This window comes from Pan paniscus, chromosome 12 (assembly GCF_029289425.2).
Source record: "Pan paniscus chromosome 12, NHGRI_mPanPan1-v2.0_pri, whole genome shotgun sequence".
Taxonomy (NCBI): Eukaryota; Metazoa; Chordata; class Mammalia; order Primates; family Hominidae; genus Pan; species Pan paniscus.
Genome location: NC_073261.2, coordinates 27,227,169 through 27,251,078, shown reverse-complemented (window position 1 = coordinate 27,251,078; position 23,910 = coordinate 27,227,169). Strand labels below are relative to the sequence as shown.

General features: G+C 48.4%; 1 protein-coding gene across 9 annotated transcripts in view; it reads left to right on the top strand.

The window, feature by feature from the left end:
- The window catches only part of NPAS2 (neuronal PAS domain protein 2), a 176,622-nt gene extending 154,608 nt beyond the window's left edge, over positions 1–22,014 (top strand). For 4 of the 9 annotated variants that reach the window (XM_034952041.4, XM_055107591.3, XM_055107588.3 and 1 more), the window contains 9 exons: positions 1–142; positions 654–763; positions 2,894–2,983; positions 7,369–7,515; positions 13,195–13,392; positions 15,427–15,617; positions 15,951–16,043; positions 18,530–18,710; positions 20,584–21,956. In XM_034952041.4, coding sequence (XP_034807932.2) covers positions 1–142; positions 654–763; positions 2,894–2,983; positions 7,369–7,515; positions 13,195–13,392; positions 15,427–15,617; positions 15,951–16,043; positions 18,530–18,710; positions 20,584–20,766 — 1,335 coding nt within the window. In that variant the 3' untranslated portion in view covers positions 20,767–21,956. Of the gene's footprint in view, positions 143–653; positions 764–2,893; positions 2,984–7,368; positions 7,516–13,194; positions 13,393–15,426; positions 15,618–15,950; positions 16,044–18,529; positions 18,711–20,583 lie in introns of all 9 variants that reach the window. The other 5 variants (XM_063594761.1, XM_034952040.4, XM_055107589.3 and 2 more) reach the window with 4 other exon arrangements.
- Positions 22,015–23,910: the final 1,896 nt, after the last annotated feature.

Sequence of the window (23,910 nt, the reverse complement as noted above, 5' to 3'; positions counted from 1 at the left end):
GACAAGGGCTCAAGCCTGGAACCTCGGCAGCACTTTAATGCACTCGACGTGGGTGCCTCGGGCCTTAATACCAGTCATTCGCCATCGGCGTCCTCAAGAAGTTCCCACAAATCCTCGCACACAGCCATGTCAGAACCCACCTGTGAGTGCGAGTCCATGGATGGGGAGCGGGATGTCCCCATCAGACCAGAGGGACAGCCCCACAGAGGGTCCCGGGCCCAAGTGGAATCAGGGCAGTCTGTGCCTCTGACAGAGGTTGCCGTGCAGTTTATACTCCCTTTCCTTTCCTAGACTTCCCGCCTCCTGATCACCTCTCCACACTCTGGTATCCATTCATTGCCAAGCAAAGACATTGAGTGGGTTGTGCACAGATCTGATCCCTTGACTGCTTTTAGTAATTTTGGGGAGGCGTCTGATCAGGCAGCTCATTGGACCAAGCAGCCGAAATGAAGTTTAGGGAGTGTTTGTGGTGTCTCCTACCTGCTCCCAGGCTGGGCTTCTGTGGTTCAGCTCAACCCTGCATGGTGGACTTCCTTTATCAGAGATCCCAAGCGAGCTCTTGTGCTGGGCACACCACGGTCATGGGTCCCCTCTTCAGATGAGTACATGCTAAGTACATGGAAGTTAGAAGGTCATTCGTTGCTTTCTTACAGCCACTCCCACCAAGCTGATGGCAGAGGCCAGCACCCCGGCTTTGCCAAGATCAGCCACCCTGCCCCAAGAGTTACCTGTCCCCGGGCTCAGCCAGGCAGCCACCATGCCGGTAAGTGTGTGACCCCAAACTCCTCCACGGGGGTACGCTACAATGTGGTGGGGGCTGCAGAGCCACAGGCGATGTGCTGCGTCTCTCCAGAGAATCCGTTTTACTTAGGGATTGAGAGTGTAGGGTGGCAGATGGGGGTGGGAAGTTAAGTAATTTAATTGGCAACTAATTTTAAACATTTGCATGACAAAATTAACATGGATGCATATCCATAGAATACAAAATCCAAGTGAATTTTAAGGATTAAAGGCAAAACTGCAAACCCGGGGTCATACCCTCATACCCCCAGAGCCCCTGGGGCTACACAATTAGGATTCTTCTGTTTTGAATCCCCTTTCATGCTGGTGAAAATATTTGAGCAGCTCAGTGTCAACAAAAATGTACCTCTGCACATATCAGGTAGCGTCCCCAACATGTGCCAGATCCTTCCAGAACATCGGGATGTATGGCCCTGGCTATATGTAAAGTCACTGGCATGCACCACTCTGGTCATCTATTGCCAGGTAGCAAACTACACCTAACTTAGTGGCCTAAAGCAACCACATGTATGAAGTTCATGGAGTCTGGGTCAGGAATTCAGAAAGGGCATCATGGGGATGGCACTTCTCTGCTCCTTGGTGTCGGGGATCTCGTGGGCCTAGGCTATGGAATGCACCCACCAGATGGTGTCTGCACATGAATGTCCAGCAGCCGGGCTGGGTGGCTGAGGGCTGGGCTCAGCTGAGGCCATCCGTCATTGACTTGCATGGGCCTCTCAAGCCTTAGGCTTCTCCTGGCATGGTGGTGGACTCCAGGTTCCAAGAGGAGACACCTGGAGACGCAGGCAGGAACCATGCAGACCTCTGTGACCTAGCCACGGAAGTCATATAGTATCACCACTGCCATACCTCTTGGTCAAAGCAGCCCCGAGCTCACCCATGAAGAGGGATATAGACCTCCACTTCTAGATGGGAGAAGTACCCAGGAATTTTAGGGGCCACCTCCAGATAGTTGCCAAACCCCTCCCACCCACACTTCACTGTCACTTTGGAGATGGAGTGAACGTGCCACCTTCCTGCTTGCTGTCTCCATAAAGGCTGTGCGCACCCTGCTTGAGAAGCTTGGGCGATGCGTTTTATTTTCAAGTAGAATGTGGCAAAGACCACTTACTTTCTCTCCAGCCACCTCCAGATGCGCTTGCAAGCTGTGCCTGCCATTCTTCCAGACTCTCCTGTCCAGTGTGACTCACTTTGCCAACAACGGAGGCCCAGAGTGCTTCTGTCTCCTCCCAGCTGCACAGGGAAACAGAACCCAGACCAGCTTCTGGATCAGCCCTGTGCCTGAGACTTCTCACTGAAACAAGGTCTCCTGGTGTCATTTCCTCCCAGTGCTGTCCTGGGTGACACTTTCCATTTGAGCTGCTTTTTTATATAGGCCCTAGCAACTAGGGGCCGTGTCAGAATAACTTCAGATGAGTCCTTTCACTGTTCTTTAAAAAAAAAAAACCACTAGCCCGTGAAGCAGAGTGTTTCATTTCTTGTTACTATACATTGTCTCCCCCACCCACCCGAGTGATCAGGGAACACAGATGTGACTCAGCTCACTTCCCAGGAGTCTCTTAAAAGGTTCTGGGCAGAGGCTGGTGAAATTGCCCCAGTCCTCACTGCCTAGATGAGTTCATGGACAAACATGCATGGCGTGTCTGTCCATCTGCATTAGCGCTGAGCAGAAAAGATACGGACGCACAGCAGCTCATGGTAGCAGTCCACGCACGTCGTCCTGCTTGATGACACCGCTAAGAATTAATCCGTTTGGGAGGAGAGCAACCAAATCCACCCAGGGCGGAGTCCAGGACAGCAGGCAAGGGAAGGGAAGTAGAGCTGAGCTACCAGGCTTGGGCAGGTAGCAGCAGCCTGGCAGAGCACACTGTGGTGGGGCGGAAGCCTGCACCGGTTGTGCAGGGGCTCTGCCCGTGTGCCCTGCGTAGGAAGCAGTGCAGCCAGGGAACAGACACCTATACTTTCTAGAACTCTTGACTTGCAGCTGTTCACCCCAGTGCAGAACGCAGAGAACCCACCGGACCAAGAGACCACATCCCTGTCCCCTGGAATGGCAGAAGCAGTGGTAACAAAGCCCCTTTCTCTCCCGCAGGCCCCTCTGCCTTCCCCATCGTCCTGCGACCTCACACAGCAGCTCCTGCCTCAGACCGTTCTGCAGAGCACACCCGCTCCCATGGCACAGGTGAGTCTGGGACCCAGGAAAGGGCAGCCCCTCTCAAGCCAGAAGCCCGCAGTGTGCTGCGCTGATGGTCTTGTACACTTAGGTCCCAACCAAGGCCCTGACGTGGGGGAATGTCCCTCCCAATGTGTGTGTGGCCTGTGTCGAGCCATGAGGTTCCCCCCACACCCACCCTCTCATCTCCAAGTTCTTTTTTCCAGTGTCTGGGGTTTTCTTTTTTTAAATTTCAATAGTTTTGAGGGAACAGGTGGTGTTTGGTTGTATGGATAAGTTCTTTAGGGGTGATTTCTGAGATTTTGTGTACCTGTCACCCAAGCAGTGTACACTGTACCCAATATGTAGTCCTTAATGCCTCACACCACCCCCCACCCTTGCCCCACCAGTCCCAAAGTCCATCATTTCATTCTTATGCCTTTGTGACCTCATAGTTTAGCTCCCACTTAGAAGTGAAAACATACGATATTTGGTTTTCCATTTCTGAGTTACTTCATTTAGAATAATGACCTCCAGCTCCATCCAAGTTGCTGCAAAAGTCCAGAGTCTGTTTTTTTAATTCTTTTAACAGTCTCTGTTCACCTCTTTGCCACTTTTCCACATTCCTCTTGTTCTTTACGACTCCAAATTGGCCATGGTATTTTAGAAAAGGTCTGAATTGGGCTGCATGTCATAGAAAGACTGAAAGGATCTAAAAGCCGTGAGTCCAGCACTATAAATATCACATTTGTTTAAAAAAAAAGAAAGAAAGAAAGAAAAGAAAAGGATTACGGCTTTGCTGAGTAATTCCATCCTTGTTTCAACAACATTCGGTGAGTTACTATTTGGGTCAGTCAGTGAGCGAGGTGTTAGGGATGTAAAGATGTAAGTCAGCCCTTGCTTTTAGTTCTCAGAACTAAAGGGAGAGACAGGCATGTAAACAGAGACGCCGCCGTGGCAGGGCATGCGTTTTTATAGAACCATGAAGGAAATATTCTGCCCAGGGAAGTCTGACGTGGCTTCCTGGAGGAGGTGACGCTTGAGTTGGCCCCGGAAAGGTGGGTAGGAGGTTGCCAGATGGTGCGGCAGGGGGACAGCAGGGATGTGCTTCAGCAGGGAGTTCTGAACACGGGGAGTGACAAACCCTGCCCAGGCCTGAGCTCTGACTTCAGTTCCCTCATAGGAGACTTAGCTCTGCCCAGACCATGGCCACAAGCTAGAGCTGCGTCCCAGACGGCGGTTCAGCAGCAGGTGCCCCTCTCTGTCTTGGCACACATCTGTCACCACTGATGAAAACTATTTCGGAACATATGCCCTCTTAGTGGGGGTCTCTCATGCATTCCTGGAGTAAGACACATGCTAACGCGTGCTGCTTGCCAGAGTCAGGCTTGAAGATTGGTGTAAAAAAGCTACCCTTCTGGAATCTACTCATTAAAACTGCCTATATTCACCCTCATTAGGCCAAAAGAAAAAAAACCTGAATACTGTTTTTCTCTTTAAATTTCCAAGGCCTATTTGGTAAGAAATTAGTAACCTTTTAATCCAAAGGGGCATAAAATGAAAATGTCTTTAACTTCTGGGTCTTGCATTATAAAGAATGTCTGTGTTTATAAGACACAACAGTGTGATGCAGTCTCTTTTGGAATTCTGATTTTTCATTTATTGAACTTCTTAGTCTGTCATGTGTACTATATTTAATTATATATATATATATATATATTTTTTTTTTTCAAGACGGAGTTTCACTCTTTTTGCCCAGGCTGGAGTGCAATGGCAGCATCTTGGCTCATGGCAACCTCCACCTCCTGGGTTCCAGCGATTCTTCTGCCTCAGCCTCCCAAGTAGCTGGGATTACAGGAATGCACCACTACACCCAGCTAATTTTGTATTTTTTGTAGAGACGGGGTTTCGCTGTGTTGGCCAGGCTGGTCTTGAATTCCTGACCTCAGGTGATCCGCCCACCTCAGCCTCCCAAAGTGCTGGGATTACAGGCGTGAGCCACCGCGCCCAGCCAATAACTATATTCTTTAAGACATCCCTGCATAATACTGACTTTCCAAGTCACACAGTTCTTCCCACTTCATGTGAAATACCCACTTCATGTGAAACAATGAGATTCTGGGATTTTTCTCTCACTCCCCTCACCCTTCAGGGAAAGAAGGGAAAAATGAAATCCAAAATCTGAGGAGCGGTTATCTGGGTAACTGGTGGTTTTCCAAAAAGCCTCTTTCTTCATACTATGGTTCTAAAATGTCTTTAAATTAGAGTAGCTCTCTTTATCAAAAACATCACCATCAAGAAGGTAAGGAGGGCCTAATGATGGGGTGTCTGGGAGGCCTTGAAAAAATCCGAATAACGTGAGAGGCAGCCACCACCTCCTAACCCAGCCCATCGCCACTCCCTTTCCAAGCCAACTCGGCACCCATGAGCCGCCTCCACTGCAGGTGGAAGGGGCAACGCTGAGTTTCCCGACTTTGTAGAACCTGCCAGAGAAGCTTTTGTGTTTCGTTAAATACTTGGAATAGCTCGTTTGCTTTCTCCGTTGAATTCTCTTTCAAAATCCTCACAGAGTGGTCTGATTAGTCACAATCTGACTGGGATTTTTGTGAGTCTGGGATAGCGCAGGTTTTTTTTTAATTTTTGTTATTTTTGTTTATATATATATTTTTTGAGACGGAGTCTCACTCTGTTGCCCAGGCTGGAGTGCAGTTGTGCAATCTCGGCTCACTGCAACCTCTGCCTCCCGGATTCAAGCAATTCTCCTGCCTCAGCCTCCCGAGTAGCTGGGATTACGGGTGCCTACCACCACGCCTGGCTAATTTTTGTATTTTTTAGTGGAGATGGGGTTTTGCCATGTTGGCCAGGCTGGTCTCAAACTCTTGATCTCAGGTGATTCGCCCACCTCGGCCTCTCAAAGTGCTGGGATTACAGGCATGAGTCACCACCCCAGGCCCAGCACAGGTATTTTTAAATGCATGGGTAGCAACAGAACCTTCCTTTTAAAGGAAGTCTGAGGTCAAAGCCACTCTGGTCAAGATGGGAGTGTCTTGTGGGCAAAACTTCTTGGCCTTGCTCAGCTCCTAAGACTTGGGATTTACATGTTGGTGCTGCCACCATCTCGCTGTGTGACTTCCAGCAGGGTGCAGCCTCTTGGGGTGGCATGGGCTCGTCGTGAAGAAGCACAACACACGTACCTCTACTTGCCTGGGGCAGCAGCTGGCACCTGAGGGTCTCTGCACATGTCAGCACCTGCTATTCTTACTCTTACTGGTTCTTTTTATTATTATTTTGCTGCTTCAAAAGCTATGCTTTCAGTTATTTCATCCTGTTTCTCAACTCTCCTGCTCTCCTTGCCTCCCTGTGTCTGGGAGGTCAAAGGGCAGAGGAAAAGAGAGAGGCCCTGGGGGCATTTGCAAAAGACAGCGGGCAGGAAACAGACTAGGGAGATTGTTGGGCTAGAGATTGAGGGAATGGGGGTTAAGTCATGGTAAAAAGGGAGAAAGAGAAAAACAGAATGAATCTAGCAAACTCATTTGCCTCAAGATATGGGAGTCATAGCCCCGAAGAGCCCAGAGCAGGGGCTGCAGGCCCCTCCTGCCATCCCTCCCAAACAGTGTTTCCTGGAAGCGGAGGAGCCTGTGTTGAGGGAGACGGGACAGGAGGCAGAGACTACCTGCAAGTTTCCTAAGGCCAGCCTCCTTCCCCAGAAAGGATTAAGGGTCCAAAGGAAGGGGAGACCCAAAACAATCACCGTGTCTTTACCCCGAGGTCAGTCACACTGGAGAGGGGGCCCTCGGGCAAAGACTGGGTGATTGTTTTGTGTGTTTTTTGCACAGATTTCCAAGAAGTGCATAGTAGCAAGTAAGGCTGGAGAGGGGAGGGTGAGGGGGAATGATAAGTTCTTGGTGATCCCAGGCTGTTTTGGAGAGAGCCAGGATCAGATTTAGGATAATGACCGGACCCAAAAATGCCTGTGAAGCTGTCACATACAAACTGCTATGCCCTAAATGAGGGGGAAAAGGGACTCTCTGATGCCCTGCTTTTGACATTCATCTCCAGAACGATTTGTTCATCTCTCTAAATTTGGAATATCAGTTTGTGAACATTGCTTACAAAATCCTGTCCCAATTCTGTGGCCCTCCCGGACTGCAGGGCAGTAAGTCAGGTCTGCAGATTCAGGCGGGCCTGCTGTCATAGCCAGCTTGAGAAAGACTGGCACAGGGGCCCCCAGGATGCCCAGACCTCATCTGCAGCCCCTGTTCACTGCCCAGGACCCAGCCGTGGGCTCCTTAGGGACGCTGGGAAAGACGGCTAAGGGACGGAAATGAAGTGTACAGACCGAGCAGCAGGAAGATCTGCCTGCAAGGCTGAAATAACTCTTTCATCTGGTTATGTTTTTCGGCTCCACCTTGAAGTTTTCGGCACAGTTCAGCATGTTCCAGACCATCAAAGACCAGCTAGAGCAGCGGACGCGGATCCTGCAGGCCAATATCCGGTGGCAACAGGAAGAGCTCCACAAGATCCAGGAGCAGCTCTGCCTGGTCCAGGACTCCAATGTCCAGGTGATCCCCTTCCCGGGCTGGCCTCTGTCCCTGCTGCTGTGTGGGAAGGGGTCCTGCCGCCATTTCCGGGCAGCCAGGACTTCCTCCCAAGCCCTGTGCACTGCCCTGCCAAGCCCCATTTGCTTATGAAAGCATATTGCAGTCTCTGCAAAGGACAAGGAACAAATCCCGGCCCCCATCCCTGCCTCCAGGCCACACCCCTGATGTCCTCTTCCCTCGCCCCTCACTCTGGCAGACACATCTGCTCGCTGCCTCCACCTCCGTTTGCACTTGTGCACTTGGCGTTGGATTGCCCTGCATGGATGCCTGCCTCGGTCCTGGGTAGTACCTCCCTGCACCTCTATAACTTTGCTTTCCTAGCTCCCAGCCCAGGCTGCCATCAGGAGGAGATGGAAGCAGCTCTGTTGTTTCTCATCCAACGCAGGCATCCAGGGAGATGTGGGAAATGATGATATCCATATCACAGCCTACTGGGGACTGCAGAGGGAGCTGGGTGGCACCCCATTTGTGGTGTGCCAGCAGGGAAGCTCTGCAAGGCCTAGCAGCAGCAGCTCTCACTGTGACCCCCAGATATTAGAATTGTTTGGAGAGGTGTTGTTTTGTTTTGTTTTTTGTTTTGTTTTGGAGGAAAACCTTTACGTATTGGATCTCTCTTAATAATACATGATGTTTTACTTATATTAGTCCAGGACTGTGTATCTTCAGAAGTGCCTGATTCTGACCCAGCCTTTGATTGTAAATGTAACTCTAGCTAACCTTGGCATCTGCCCTGGGAGCGCTAAGCATTTGGAGACCCTTAGAAGGGACAGAAAGAAGCAGAAATAACATCTCTGCCAGAGCACTGTCCCTGCTGCTTCCCCCATCACCATCTACGCAGACCCTCCCCTGGCCACACAGCTTCTGAAGTGCACCCACACCTACCATAGGCGACAGGCGGGTTCTGTCGGGGCACAGCGCCGTGAGCCGGTGCACGCTGAGATTAATACACAGTGGTGCAGGTGTCTGGGGGCTTAGGGAGTTGCTCGTTTGGCCATCCTGCCTCGCTGAGGTCCCAGCAGCTCCGCCTGGCCCTCAGGGGCACTCCTGGTGGTAGCTTTCTAGATGCTCACTGTCCCTCCCCTTCCTGCCCCTGCACAGGCCTCTCAGAGGTGGCTGCTCACCTTAAAGAGAAGAGCCCCGCCCTGGACAGGCCACCTCCCCACCTGCTCCCCTCAAGACACGGCGTGTGCGCCTTGAGCAGGCTTCACTCAGACAGCCTGGGCCATGCCAGAGCCCTGCTGCTCTCCCCACCTCCTCAGTGCACCCTTAAATTGACCAGAAAAAGGCTCGGCCTTCTCGTGAAAAGAAATGGAGTCACCGAGCTGCCATTCCACCTTTTACTAGAATAGGTAAAAAGTGGCTTTTGACTTACGCCTTCCCAGCTGGAATATTTTTCTCACTGATCCAGGGCCTGACTGGGAGCCCAATGCTTGCCTGACTCCAATTACTTTAATGGAATTTTTACACTAACAGGAAGGGGGAAATCGAGCCAGAAACTGCTAAAATTGAGGTAGGCGTATGAACATCCCCCTCAGTGCCTGGAGTTTTTCTACTTCCTGCCTTTTCTGAATTTTAAAATAACAGGCAGCAAGGTTATCGCTTTCACTCCTGTTATAACAAAGTATTTTTCCTCCTTGTGACCCATGCCTTTGGTTAACCCCAAAGTACCTATGCCACAGTGCACTGAGGGACGTTCTGAGCTGGCCGGCATGGGAATTGCACCCTCCGGTGCCTTCCTGCCCTGTGTTCATTCCTGAGGCTTTATCTTTGCAGTGGAATTTTCCAGAGATCATGGAAATCCACAGATAGTCAAGACAGAGGATATTTCCTCAAGGAGCCTGCCTTGTTTTTTTGTAAGACTTAAAGAAATATGTTCCAAAATGTGATATTTGTTTTTTTTAAACTAAACTGTGTGATTCAAGTGTGAAGAATAAGCAAGTAGAAATGACTCCAGCCCACCCCCAAAAGTAGAGGGATAGATAAAATAAGAATGACAAAACACTGATGATTGTTGAAGCCTAATGGTGATGCCAAGGTTTCATTATATTACTTGTCTATTTTGTATACTTCTAAAATGTCCTGTAATGACAAGTATTTGTAGAAATAAGCAGATAACACTAATGAAAAATCATCTGTGAGTGTAGGATTGGTTTGTTCTTGAAAATTAGAAGTTGTTGGTTTGTTTTCTCTGATAACTTTTCCCACTTGGAGAACTTTTTTTTTTTTTATGTTTTCTATAAAGTTGACCTCAGAGCCCTTTTAAGTCACCATCTCCTTAAGCCACAAAATTCTACTTTATTGTTGATAAACAGAAGTACGGCTGTGCCCAGCAGCAAACCAGGAACCAGTCCCCCACCCCGTGGCCTTTATCCCAACCTCAGTGGACTTGTGATGCTTTACTTCATTGCTTCAAAACTTTCGTCGAGGCTATATGTGCCTGTGATGCTTACTATTTTTTTTTTTTTTTTTCAAAAAAACGTTGGGTTATGAGGAAGAAGTCCTGAAGGGCTGTTGGTGTTTGCACCTGGATGGGGTCATGAAAATGGGGCTACCTGGACAAGAGCTGTTGTGCTGAAAGGCCCATCATCGCCCCCTCCAAGGCTGCCTCTTGCTCTTTTTGAGAGCATGCGCGCCCTCTGCTGGCTGCTCAAAGGAATGCCTAGAAGGACACCTGTAGCAATGGCAAATGACGTGTTCCTCAACTGGTTCATCCATCCATCTATCCATCCTTCCTTCCATCCAGCCATCATCTATCCATCCTTCCATCCAGCCATCATCTGTCCATCCTTCCATCCGTCCTTCCATCCAGCCACCATCTATCCATCCTTCCATCCATCCTTCCTTCCATCCAGCCGCCATCTGTCCATCCTTTCTTCTAGCCACCCTCCCTTCTATACATCCTTCTGCCCGTCCTTTCTTCCTTCCATCCATCCTTTAGTCCATCCATCCGACAGACACCCTTTATTTACCAGGTACGTGGTTAAGCACTGTGAGGATACAGAAAGATAAACAGGACAGGGTTTCTACTGTCAGAGGATATACATCGATGGGACAGAGTAGCACACCTTGCTGTTACAGTCTGTTACATAAATAACACCAGCAGACATAGTTTGCCCTTCTCTGAGTGAAAGCACCATTCATATGTTTATTCATTCATACATGCATTTATTCCATTCATTCATTTATCAAACAGTTTTTATATGCCCAAAGAGGCGAAGGAGGAAAAAGCTCCTTTTTTCATTTTGAATGTTATTATCTGACATTCATTCAGTACTTACTATGTTTCAGGTCATTTATATGCATTAACTTCATTTAGTCCTTAATAAGATATATGCTCTTAATGTCACTATTTTTTTTAATGTCACTACTTTTTACTAATGAGGAAACTAAGGCTTTGAAAAGTTATTAAAATTGCCGAAGGCCATACTGCTAGTAAATGGTAGGGTGGGAATTTGAGCTAAGATAGGTCTGCTTTAAGGTAAATTATACTGCCTCTCATCAATAAAGGTTGGATTTATTCGAACTCTAATCAAAAGGTAAATTGTGTCCTACCAGAAAAACGCATGGTAATTGGGTTTGACTAACTAGGTTTTTGCTGAAGTGATGAAGTATAGGTTGCCCTATGTGCTATAAATGAGTCGTATTTTAATAGGGAGCTGGGATTGCATGAAACATGAATCCTCAAAATGTGTAAAATGATGGATACCCAGAAAATTCTTCTTAATTTCTAAAGTGACAAGGAGTCCTCATTTCAAAACTGCAGGCTTCTCTGTGGTGGGTGGGGCATGAGAGGAGTTTGGGGAGGTCCCGTGGGATGGTAGAAAGATCAGAACCCAGCCCCAGCTCAGCCACCTGCCCATCTCGGGCCTCTGGTAAGTGGCTTGACCCCACCCATGAAACAGATGCTTGAGCGAACCGATCCGTAAGTCTCCCCAGCGCGCCTGCCTCTCCAAACCTGCGCTGACACTCAACAGATGTCAGCCTGTCGGTCCTGTACTGCATATGAGGTGGGACTGCACTGAGTACAGGAATGGGGTGAAAAACGTCAGATGCTGGGAGCCAGAGAGCCTTCCCCCTAAAGAACTCCAAGCTAAGGGCCTGATGGACTGGAACAGTGTATGTTGAGAATCATGATAGACACAGTGCCATCTGATGTTTTTAATACCCAAGAGGTACTTTTGTTTAAAAAGCCAGTTTCAGGTCTGTCATTAAATTATTATTAAAATTACAAAAGTTGTCTTTCTTAAAACTTTAGAGTCAACTGACAGATTCCGTTTTATTTATGAATCTACTAATTTGGTCTAAAAAGAGCAATGCTCTAACTAGATTTTTATTTATGTTCAATTAGTTGATAGGTTGATTGTGAATAATCAACATTATCTACCAAAACTATTCATTTACACATTTAATTTATCTGAATCTTTCAAGCATTTTATGTACCTAACAAGGCAGACTTACAAAGCTAAGAAGTAAAATCTTTCTAAGCACCTAAACAACTGTTTATTTATTCATTTTTGAGACAGAGTCTCACCCTGTTGCCCAGGCTGGAGCGCAGTGGCACGATCTTGGCTCACTGCAACCGCCGCCTCCCAGGTTCAAGCAATTCCCCTGCCTCAGCCTCCCAAATAACTGGGATTACAGGCGTGCGCCACCATGCCCAGCTAATTTTTGTATTTTTAGTAGAGACAGGGTTTCACCATATTGGTTAGACTGGTCTCAAGCTCCTGGCCTCAAGCGATCTGCCTGCCTTGGCCTCCCAAAGTGCTGTAATACAGGTATTAGCCACAGCGCCCAGCGTAAACAACTGTTTTAAATCAAATACACCAAACTTATTTGAACTAAATCAGGATTCTCAAGAATACCTCAAATTCTCTTAAATCTTTCAAATTAAAACCACCAAGCTAATATCCCGTGGCCTTTTAAATGTCTCTGAGACACCTTAGGTAACAAAACACAGAGATGATCATGATGATTACAAAACTTGAACATAATTTTAAAGTGCATGGACTTAATGTTATGCGATCATATCCATTTTATTGGCCTGCCTGGGTATGTGGTTCCTTAATTAATGAGAGATCTGCCATCTCACCTGAGAGCACTGGATTGAAGATTCTCAACAGTAATGTGGGTACAGACACGAGTCACTGGTCAGAGATTCAAGGGCAAACACAGAGTCTGGTCCTACTGCGAGGGCAATGTGGCCCATGCCACAGGTGAGCCATCCCTCTGCCCCTATATCATTAGGCAATATTATCATGACTGCATCATGCATTCCACTCACCAGGTATTTCTCCCTTCTAGGAAGAAGCTGGTAAGCCAACCTCGACTCTAAACAAGTACATCACATTATTTACAGAACATCTGGGTCTAAACAGCTTTCACATTGTTAGGCCTCAGTCACTTGCCTGTAACCTTCATGAAGGCAGAGAGAGTGTCTCTCCAGCCCATGGCTCTGTGGCCAGTGCCTTACACTGAGCTTGGGGCATCACAGGTGCTCCATGTCCACCAGTGGAGTAAATGAACTATTTCTAGGCAGCTCAGAGCAAGAAAGTTCTTACTGGCACAGGGAATGCAAAGGAGGTGCACACTGGTGAGGTACCCATGACCCCAACTTCACAGGCATTTCTGTTCTGCTCCCAGATGTTCCTGCAGCAGCCAGCTGTATCCCTGAGCTTCAGCAGCACCCAGCGACCTGAGGCTCAGCAGCAGCTACAGCAAAGGTCAGCTGCAGTGACTCAGCCCCAGCTCGGGGCGGGCCCCCAACTTCCAGGGCAGATCTCCTCTGCCCAGGTCACAAGCCAGCACCTGCTCAGAGAATCAAGTGTGATATCAACCCAGGTAAATGTGCTCCTTGCCAGCTTCACTCCTTGCCTCTAGAGCAGACACCCTCTTGCAGTTTGGGACATACTTGATTCCTGCAGCCTACGTGAACTGAGGCCTACTGCCCTGTTCCGTTATGGACTGGGGGTAGATTTGGGAGTGAGCCTTCTTTTCCTTCTTCTGTTAAAGTCACTTTGAAACCCCAAGTTGTATTGGCTTCCTTCTGTGTTTTATAAATGTCCACCTCAGTCCCTTGCTCTCGTGCTTAAAAGATACCACTCAGCTGAAATGTTCACCTTTGATGCTGACTTAGGGTTAGAGGCAGGTATGGCCATCCCAGAGACCCACTGGCAGCTGAATGTCCCAATACTCAAAATCCACGGTCCCTGTCATCTACTCTGGTTTTAACCATTACCCACATGAGCAGCCACTGCTGTTCACTGTCCCTTGCCCCAGGTGCCCCCTGCTCCTCCAGGCGCCCCCTGCTCCTCCAGGCTCCCACTGCTCCTCCAGGCCTCCCTGCTCCTCCAGGCACCCCCTGCTCCTCCAGGCCCCCACTGCTCCTCCAGGTCTCCCTGCTCCTCCAGGCCCCCACTGCTCCTCCAGGTCCCCCTGCTCCTCCAGGCCCCCACTGCTCCTCCAGGCCTCTCTGCTCCTCCAGGTGCCCCCTGCCCCTTCAGGCCCCCACTGTTCCTCCAGGTCCCCCTGCTCCTCCAGGCGCCCCCTGCTCCTCCAGGCCCCCCTGCTCCTCCAGGCCTCCCTGCCCCTCCAGGTGCCCCCTGCTCCTCCAGGCCCCCCTGCTCCTCCAGGCCCCCCAGACTCTTTGCCAAACCCTTGTAGCCATTTCCACCTATTCCAAGCCACCAGTGACCTTGCAATTGGACAAAATCGCCAGCAGATAAATGGCACTCAAATGGAATGGAATTCAGAAGTCTGGAGCAGGGCTTCTGGAGGATAACAGATGGGAAGGCAGCCTTTCCTCCAGCCTCACATTCCCAGGCCCTCGTGGCTTTGGTAAAGTCAGCTGAGCTCCTGAATTCACCAAGACCCAGGGGAACAATGATGAGCAAGAGTTGTCCTGGGCCTCGAGGAGCTTGTAGTCCAGTAGAGAATCTGGGAACTTAGATAACCTGCAGTACAATACAGATAAACACATATGGAAGTGTTTAGGCCATCTTTCTTCAAATGTAAGGGTTTTGCTTGAAAATACAGCCTTTTGATTTAAAAGGTCATCAGAAAAATAGGTGAGAAGAGCTAAGAAAATTTTGGAAAAGAGAAAACTGAGGAAGGATTTATACTATCTGATATTGGAAAATTTTGTAAAAACTAAGAATGAGAGCACTGTGTTATCGGATGAATGGACAATCAGTGAAATAGACAGAAAACCCAAAGCAGGTGCAAGCCCACTTCCTCACTCATTTATTATTTCACTCAGCTCACTGCGTGCCAGGCACTAAATTCTGAGCACTGAGGGAAAGCAGTGAACAAAAAAGAAAAAAGAATTTCTGTTCCAAGTGAGGAGAGAGACGAACATGTGAAAATTATAGTATGTGCAATGGTACAGGAATGCTGGTGAGGGCCAGGAATGGCTGGAGGTGTAAAGAGGTAGCCAGGTAAGGCCTTTTGAAGAAGATAATATTTGAGTCAAGACCTGAGGGGGTGAAAGAATGAGCCATGTCAATGTCAGGGGAAGAGCATTCTACAGAGCAGTCAGCTCATGCAAAGGCCCTAGGGCAGGAGTAGGCCTGGTGAGTTGGAGAAACAGCCAGGAGGGCCATGTGTCTGCAGTAGAATTTGAAGCAGAAAGTAGTTCAGTTCAAGGCACATTTGCTACTTGCCTGCCTGGAGTCCGGCACTGTCCTAGGCCCAAGGGATTCAAATACAATCCAATGGGGAAGACAGTCACAAGATCAAAGTAATTCAGTAGTTGGGAGGTTCTGATTTAGAGGAAAGGCAAGGGTAGGTAGAAGGAGGAGACACTGGGAGGTTTCCTGGAGAGATGGCCCAGGGTTGAGTCCAAGTCTTACCTTTCTCATTGAAATGATGCTCCAGGGTCCAAAGCCAATGAGAAGCTCACAGCTAATGCAGAGCAGCGGCCGCTCTGGAAGCAGCCTAGTGTCCCCGTTCAGCAGCGCCACAGCTGTGCTCCCGCCAAGTCTGAATCTGACCACACCTGCTTCCACCTCCCAGGATGCCAGCCAGTGCCAGCCCAGCCCAGACTTCAGCCATGATCGGCAGCTGAGGTACGAGACTGCCCTTGTTTAAAGGATAACCCAGGCATCATTTTACCCCATTCATTTCAGCTCTACTTTCTGCTTTAGACGGAGGCAAAGTTCAGACAGATTCTAAAGTGTCCACAGTTGATCTCAGCTAAGGAAGCAGAGGACAGGGCTTGGGATCCTGAGGTCCAGGGGAGGTTACCCGCTGCGTCCATCATCCTCAGAGAATGAAGCCAGGAGAGTGGAGATTAGAGTCAACCATAAAGGGTCCAGCCAGGCTGAGCAAGTGCTGCCACGACCAGTGGGTCTGTGGTTCAGGTGCTGATCAGTTTCCTATTTCCCCACCTCTGCTTAAAGGCTGTTGCTGAGCCAGCCCATCCAGCCCATGATGCCCGGGTCCTGTGACGCAAGGCAGCCCTCGGAAGTCAGCAGGACGGGACGGCAAGTCAAGTACGTGGACCCTGGCGGGAGGCAGGAGGCAAGCGCTGGTGGAATGGTTCCAGGCTGGCCAGACTCACCCGCCTGGGCCAGCAGCACTCACATGAGCCTTGCGCTAAAGGCAGGGTCTGAGTGTGCCCACAGCTGTGAAGGGGACGCTGCCCCTCAGCTTTTCTTCTACCGTGTCCCAATTAAGCAGAAAAAACTCAGCGCTCCATGCTTAGAGCAGCACTGAATGAAACAATTCACACCCCACCGTTTGCCATCATCTTCCGACTTCTTTACACCTGTAAAGCCCTCTAAAGCCCTCACCCCTGGAGACATCCCCCTTCCCAAGGACCCTCCCCCAGGCTCCAGCTGACATGCCGCAGGCACACTTGGTGCTCCGTGCTTCTGGCACTGTGCTCGGGCCCTTCTCTCCCAGACAAGCAGCCCCCTCTCTGCCTTCCCCAGCCTCCTCTCCACTAGCACCTGTAGGACCAGAAGCAGCTTTACTCAGCTACTTAATTACTAGGGACAACGGTTACTGGAGACACAGGGGAAATAGTTTAAAAGCTGCTGGAAAACAGTTTCTAGCCCTTGGGAATGAGGCAGAAATAGAGCTATCACACAGACATCTCCTTCATATTAACACTGGTTGACTTTGTGTCCAGAGCTAACCAGGGCAGTGCTAGCCGATCAGGCCTGGGATGCCCTCATGTAGAAGCCTCGCAGGCACCCCCAGGCCCCTCTCCCTAGAAGTCCTTCTTCTGTGCCCTCCTTCAGCCAGGACAGAGAGTAACAGCAGATGGTTACTGCCTTTCTGAGGGTCAGGGTCTGTATGTTCATTATTTAATTTTATCCTGATAAAAACCCTAGGGTGTAGGCACATGCTCGGTTTTGTTTGTTTGTTTGTTTGTTTTGTTTTTTGTTTGTTTTTTAAACCAGTGAAGAGGCTGGGCTTTAAAGGGGTTAGATTACATTCTTGAAGGCCACACAGTGCAGATGGTAGGGCTGGAGGCCAGCTAACTCCAGGCCACAGGCCCCTTGGGCTCCCTGAATCTTCAAAGTCCACCTTGTTGGCCCTGTCTGGGGTCTCCCTATGCCTCAGGATAACTTTCTAGGCAGCCTCTGCCCCTGAGACTTTCTGGCCCTCCCTTTGGTCACAGGAGGGTAAGGAGGGACCTGCAGGTTGTGGGGAGCCATCTGTAAAGTTCCATTCATGTCTATCATTAGGTGGGAGGAAGTGGGCTGGTTTTGCTTCTGGATTTTACCTATTCTTCCTAAATGATCCAAATAAGTGGAAATAGGCTGGGCGCAGTGGCTCATGCCTGTAATCCCAACACTTTGGGAGGCCAAGGCGGGCAGATCACCTGAGGTCAGAAGTTCAAGACCAGTCTGGCCAACATGGTGAAACCCCCATCTCTACTAAAAATACAAAAATTAGCCGGGTGTGGTGGCACGTGCCTGTAATCCCAGCTACTCAGGAGGCTGAGGCAGGAGAATCACTTGAACTTCAGTGCTCTGTTGGTGGGAACTGTCCAGTGCTGCAGCCACTGTGTTAAATGTCGGCTCTGTGTCCCCACCAAAATCTCTTGTTGAATTGTAATCCCTAGTGTTGGAGGTGTGGCCTGGTGGGAGGTGATTGATCATGGGTGGGGACTTCCCCCTTGCTGTTCTTGTGATAGAGTTCTCCCTAGATCTGTTTGTTTAAAAGTGTGTAGCCCCTCCCCCTCGTTCTCGCTCTCCTCCCGGCCATGTGAAGTTACTTCCTGGTTTTTTGATAATCACCATTGTAATGAGTGTGAAGGGACATCTCATTTTGGTTTTGATCTGCTTTGCCCTAATGGAATGGCTCGTGATGCTGAGTATGTTTTCATGTGTGTGTTGGCCATTTCTAGCTTCTCTTTGGAGAAATGTCAGCCCCAATGCCCATTTTTTGATTGGGTTGTGTGGGTGTCTTGTTGTGGAGTTGTAGGCATTCTTTATATATTCTGGTATCGGTCTCTTATTAGATATGTGACGTGCAAATATCTTCCCCTACTCTGTGGGCTGCCTTTTCCCTCTGTTGATAGTGTTGATAGTGTCTTTTGATGGACAAAAGTTTCTTTTTTTTTTTTCTTTGAGACGGAGTCTCACTCTGTCGCCCAGGCTGGAGTGCAGTGGTGTGATCTCGGCTCACTACAGTCTCCACCTCCCGGGTTCAAGCTATTCTCCTGCCTCAGCCTCCCAAGTAGCTGGGACTACAGGTGCCCAACATGACACCTGGCTAATTTTTATATTTTTAGTAGAGACAGGGGTTTCACCATATTGGCCAGGCTGATCTCGATCTCCTGACCTTGTGATCCGCTTGCCTCGGCCTCCCAAAGTGCTGGGATTACAGGCATGAGCCACCGCGCCTGGCCAAAAGTTTCTTATGAAGTCCAACTTATTTGTTTTTTCTTTGTTGCTCGTGCTTTTGGTGTCGTATCAATACTGCTTTCTTAAAGGACCTGTTTTCTCCTTCCCACGTGAAACAGGTACGCACAGAGCCAGACCGTGTTTCAAAATCCAGACGCACACCCCGCCAACAGCAGCAGCGCCCCGATGCCCGTCCTGCTGATGGGGCAGGCGGTGCTCCACCCCAGCTTCCCCGCCTCCCAACCATCGCCCCTGCAGCCTGCACAGGCCCGGCAGCAGCCACCGCAGCACTACCTGCAGGTGGGTGCCACGGCCCAGGGGGCCCCCGTGCAGGCCTGGGAGCCGGGCCACGCTCCACACCCCAAGTCTCAGAGATATTTTATTCCCTTGCTTTCAAGGTTGTTCTATCCCTAGTATAGAAGTAAGCCCCAGAAAGATTGTTATTTGATTGTTTTTCATGCTTAAAGTTTATGAAGTCTATGTCTACAGAGTACGTGAAATTACGAGTCGGCTATTATGCCTTATGTGGTTATGTGCTAAAAAGGTTCTTTTTTAAAAAAGTAGTTTTTACTCAAGGATTTGCATCTTGATATGTTCATAGTTTTTAGAGTAAAAGTCAAAAAACATTGATGACTATGTTGGACTTTTCAGTGTGTTTATAAAGTCCTATATAAACATAAAGTTAAATCACATTTAGTTAAAGATCCATTAACCTGCCTTCATAAATACAGTGATGTGTGAAATTGGGCTTGCCAGGAAAATTTGGAGCTCATTTACATGTGGTCACTACTTCGAAGGCAAAAATTACTTCAAGCAAGTGCCAAGTATGTCAAAAGCAGGGAGGGTGAGAGCCACTGGTCCGCAGGTTCACGTGGGAGCCACACGTCTGCGTCTCCCCAGCTCCAGAAGGGCCTGGCCTTCCCTCACCCATGTGCAGGGTGCCCCTCTTCACCCCAGCCCTTCCCTGTCCTGGGGGGGCTTCCTCCCTGGCCTGCAGCCCCACCTGCACCTGCAAAGCCATGGAGAATGAGCAGTAGCTGAGACCTCTTGAGTACTGTAGATAGTGATGAAGATAGCTGTCCTTGCAGTTCTAGAATGTAATTTAATTCCAGTGCTGCTAAGCCATCTGTGCTATAATTTTCAGATCTCCCTGACCCCACACATAGTGGGAGTCAACTCAGACTTTGGCTTTGCAGATCTTGTCAGTTCTCGAGACCCAGAAGTGATTTTGGATGGGAAATGAGCAACAGACAAGTTTGCATGCACCTGTTGCAGACAAGATGTAGGCTATGAATACAGAGAGCGCTTCGGCCCACTCACTGCCCTTAGGGGCTTGGGGTGGGGTGCAGAGAGGTGGGTTAGCACAGAATGCAGTCAGGCTCGGATTTGGGAACAGTGGGAGTGCTGTGGTGGGGAAGCCTTTGTGGAGGAAGGGACTTGAGAAGAGGGAGGGCTCAGAAGGCACCCACTGCAGAGTCTGATGTCCAGGAAATGCCCGAAATGTGGGTGAGGGTGAAGATAAAGGGACAGTGTTCCAGCCAGACAGCCTGAGCAAAAGTTCAGGGCAGCTGTGCCTGGGCAGCTTTGAGAGCAGGGGGGTGCTGGGTTACTTGCAGGAGGAGATTTCATGGAAGGAAATAGTGGGTGATAAGACTGAAGTCTCCAAAGTCAGGCTTTGGTCAGTCAAAGCTTCTAAACTTCCAATCAAGATGCTCCTAGTAGGTGCTGGTGAATCTGGAGGTAGCTACGGGATCAGGGACCAGCAGTGAAAAGTGTGCAAACTGTATGTGTGTTTGGATTCTGCCCTGTCAACTACCTGCATGTGGCCTCAGGTTCCATCATCCAAAAACATTGTGGCTACATGTAGATCATGTGCACGTGTTTACGAAACCGTTCGCCATAGCCATAGCCACAGGCCTAGGTCGATTGGGCCAGAAGGTGCCCCCACTATTGGCGGAGAACTTAGCCTCAGAATTCACCCTAAGGTTCCCTTAGTCCCCATCCCCACCACACCCCCAGGTCTTGCCAGAGCCACCTCTCCCCACATGACCCCCCAAGAAAGACAGCCCTATAGTCTAACTCAACCTGCAGCATGCCCCGCACTGCCTTGTAAGACAGTTGAGGAGCGGACATCAGAACCACCTCTGAAGCCCTTTGTTCTTTTTTTTTCTAGGTACAGGCACCAACCTCTTTGCACAGTGAGCAGCAGGACTCGCTACTTCTCTCCACCTACTCACAACAGCCAGGGACCCTGGGCTACCCCCAACCACCCCCAGCACAGCCCCAGCCCCTACGTCCTCCCCGAAGGGTCAGCAGTCTGTCTGAGTCGTCAGGCCTCCAGCAGCCGCCCCGATAATGCCCCGGCACTGAAGTCGGGACACAATCAGCTTTAACCAATGGATGAGGGGGGTGGCCACAGGAGATGGGGAGAGGAGTCTGAACTAAACCCCTGGCTTTTGTGCACACTGCATACGTTTCAGAACTCCTGGATGGTAACCATCTCTGGAGTGCAGCGCTTGCTGCAGTGGAAATGATCAGGAATACTGACCGTGTTTCTCTTGCCTCCGAGGTTCTTGGGCACACTCTATAGCCATACTGGACAGGAACCAGGTGCCCCGTGTAGGCATCGTCGGTCGGTTTGCCGTCAGAGATGGCGCATCTCGCTGCATCCCCCGAGAGTACACCGGTTGCTCTAGCCACCTGCGGCTCGCCCATCTGCGCTAGCTGGCCTTCACGCTCTTGATCGTCTTTCCTTTGTATTGGAGAAGGACTGGGTCAGAGATCTGTTGGAGAGAGAGAATAAAGAGATTATTTTTCATTATTTTTAAATGGTTGTTTTTGTTTTAATTTGCACAGCTACACAGAGGAAATAACTTAGGCACTTTCTGTTTTTTTTAAAAAAATAATAAGGTCTCATGGCTTCATTCAGAGACCACAGTAACAACAGCAGCCCACCAATCAGAGAAGCTGGTTGTTATTAACCAAGCTACAGATTCACACTTTCTGGCCTAAACCCTAATGGGATGAGGCTTTTCACCCCAGGCCATGCTGGTGGTGATTTTTTAGCCCCTAAATAAAACACTGGACTATTTCCTGTTTACTTCATTGATTGCAACTACAAAGGTGGACTCAAAGCAAAGCACAATCATGCCAGCCAACATTCCAGAATTCTGCTGAGAACTCCAAGTCTGTGAGGGGAGAGGTTTCACAAGCCAGACAGGCCTGGGGGACTGCAGTCCCCAAGGAGACCCTGCCACGTGCTGGCCCTTTGAGTGAGAATGCTGCATCTTTCTACATATCTTCATGAGAATACTGAGAATTGGATTTTCCTTTTCAAAATGCACTTTGCTTTTTTTGTATGTTTTGTTATGTTGAGATGTTTCTAAAGAAAAGATTTTATGTAATTATAAGATGAAGCGTAGTGAATTGTACAGCTGTTGTAATAATGACCTATTTCTATATAAAATAAAATTGTATGGCTTATGTGTAAATTATTTTGTATCTGAGATACCAGTTCCTTTTCCCAAATATAAAAGTATAAAAGTTTTCTTGTGTTTTTCTGTGAGTGAAAATTTTGTAATAAATTAACAAATTTGTACAATTTCCTCTGTCCCTTGTTATACATCCCTGCATACATGTTTTCACCAGTAATTCTTTTTTTCTAATTTCAAGATGTTTGAAGGATAATCAAAGATACGGAAAAGATGAAAGCAAGCCATCAGCTTTTTGAGCTGCAATATGTGCATCGGCCTATCAGGTTCTGATCTTTGTGTTAAAGTTTGTGCCCGAAAAACAAATGGTTTACTGTAGAAGTGACAGCAAAACAGAAAAAGTTTCTGGAAACATCTCAATCTTTTTTTTGTTTGTTTCGAGACAGCGTCTCTCTCTCTCTTGCCCAGCCTGGAGTGCAGTGGCACAATCTCGGCTCAATGTAAACTGTGCCTCCTGGTTCAAGTGATTCTCCTGCCTCAGCCTCCCGAGTAACTGGGATTACAGGCACCCACCACCATACCCCACTAATTTTTGTGTTTTTAGTAGAGACGGAGTTTCGCCATATTGGCCAGGCTGGTCTCGAACTCCTGACCTCAAGTGATCAGCCCACCTCGGCCTACCAAAGTGCTAGGATTACAGGTGTGAGCCACCACACCCAGCCAACATCTCAGTCTTGACACAGGTAAAATCCATGGAGGTGACCAAGACATTCTCCACCAAAGCATTCATTTATAGCCCATCATTAAACTCAGCCTGGAATTACATGGGGTTTCGCCACCAACACTTAGATATCAGTGATGTGGGCAGCGTATGTGTTTCTCCATATAACATGTGTGCACATATGCCACGTTGAGGGTGGGGGCATAGCCGCAGCATCTAGAAGATTTCTGCCAACTACAGACAGCCACCCCATCATGAGGTTTCATGGGCTGAAGGAGGGTACCCTGGAGTACTGTGGTTGAGAACCACTGCAATGGCAATGCCCCTTCCAAAAGCATTGGCCCAAGAGAGCAAAGTTCCTTTCCCTGCTGCATTGCTATGGCTCTCTGCTCCTACTCCTCCCATGTAGAATGGGGATGGCTCTTCCCAGTTCTATGACTAGGATCAGTTTTGGATGGCGTGAGAGGGTGCCGTATAAATACATCCAAAAAGTTTCATTACTCACACAATTGTTCTATTCCTGAGAAAAAGGTAAGTGAAAATATTTTGCACGTACTAAAACACTAACTCTTTAAAGGAACCAGAAATGAACCCCCTTCTTAAAAATGCTTTGTGAAACTGGATTAACTATTTTTAAATGTTTTATAAATTCAAAGGTTTCTAGATCTGATTTGCTTGTAATAGAATTTGTAATTTAATTTGCTGTCAGCATTTTTTTAAGCAGAACAAGATTTTTAATGGACAGCATATTTATTGTCCTAGGATTTTCTAGCTGGAAGTCATTAAAAAAGGGCAGAGTGTGCCTTGCTACTAATTTGATTTAGCTTTGCTTAAATCTTACACTTGTTCAGAATTTGGATAAACTCGGAAAACTCGTGTAATATTTCTTTAAACCCACATGCATCATGGGAAGTTTAATCCCTAAACTTTTGATTCATTAAAGTTTGCTCATTAAAAGGCTATTTTGCAACCCTGTCCTATTTCCAGAAAAACCATGACCTTTCTATTTGTAAAACTATAAAGTCTTGGCTCGTGAAATGACTGAAACGCGAACTCAAGTACACTAAGTTTATGATCTTTTCAACTAACTCAGTTTACTGTCTCTAATTCAACTAAAATTCATTACATTAATTTTAAAATGTTGTTTGTGCATGCGACATGGGGAACTAGCCAACTGTTCTAAGCCATGACATTTTACACTCTTGTCTAAATTATCTGGTAAAATTTGTTTTGGTACAAGACTGCTTTGGTTTCTCTCTTTACTTAGTGTAGGCACAGCCTGAAGGTCTCCAAGTCTGCCATTAATGTCCCAGATAAATAACTAATTTGGATCCTCTAGAGATACCTG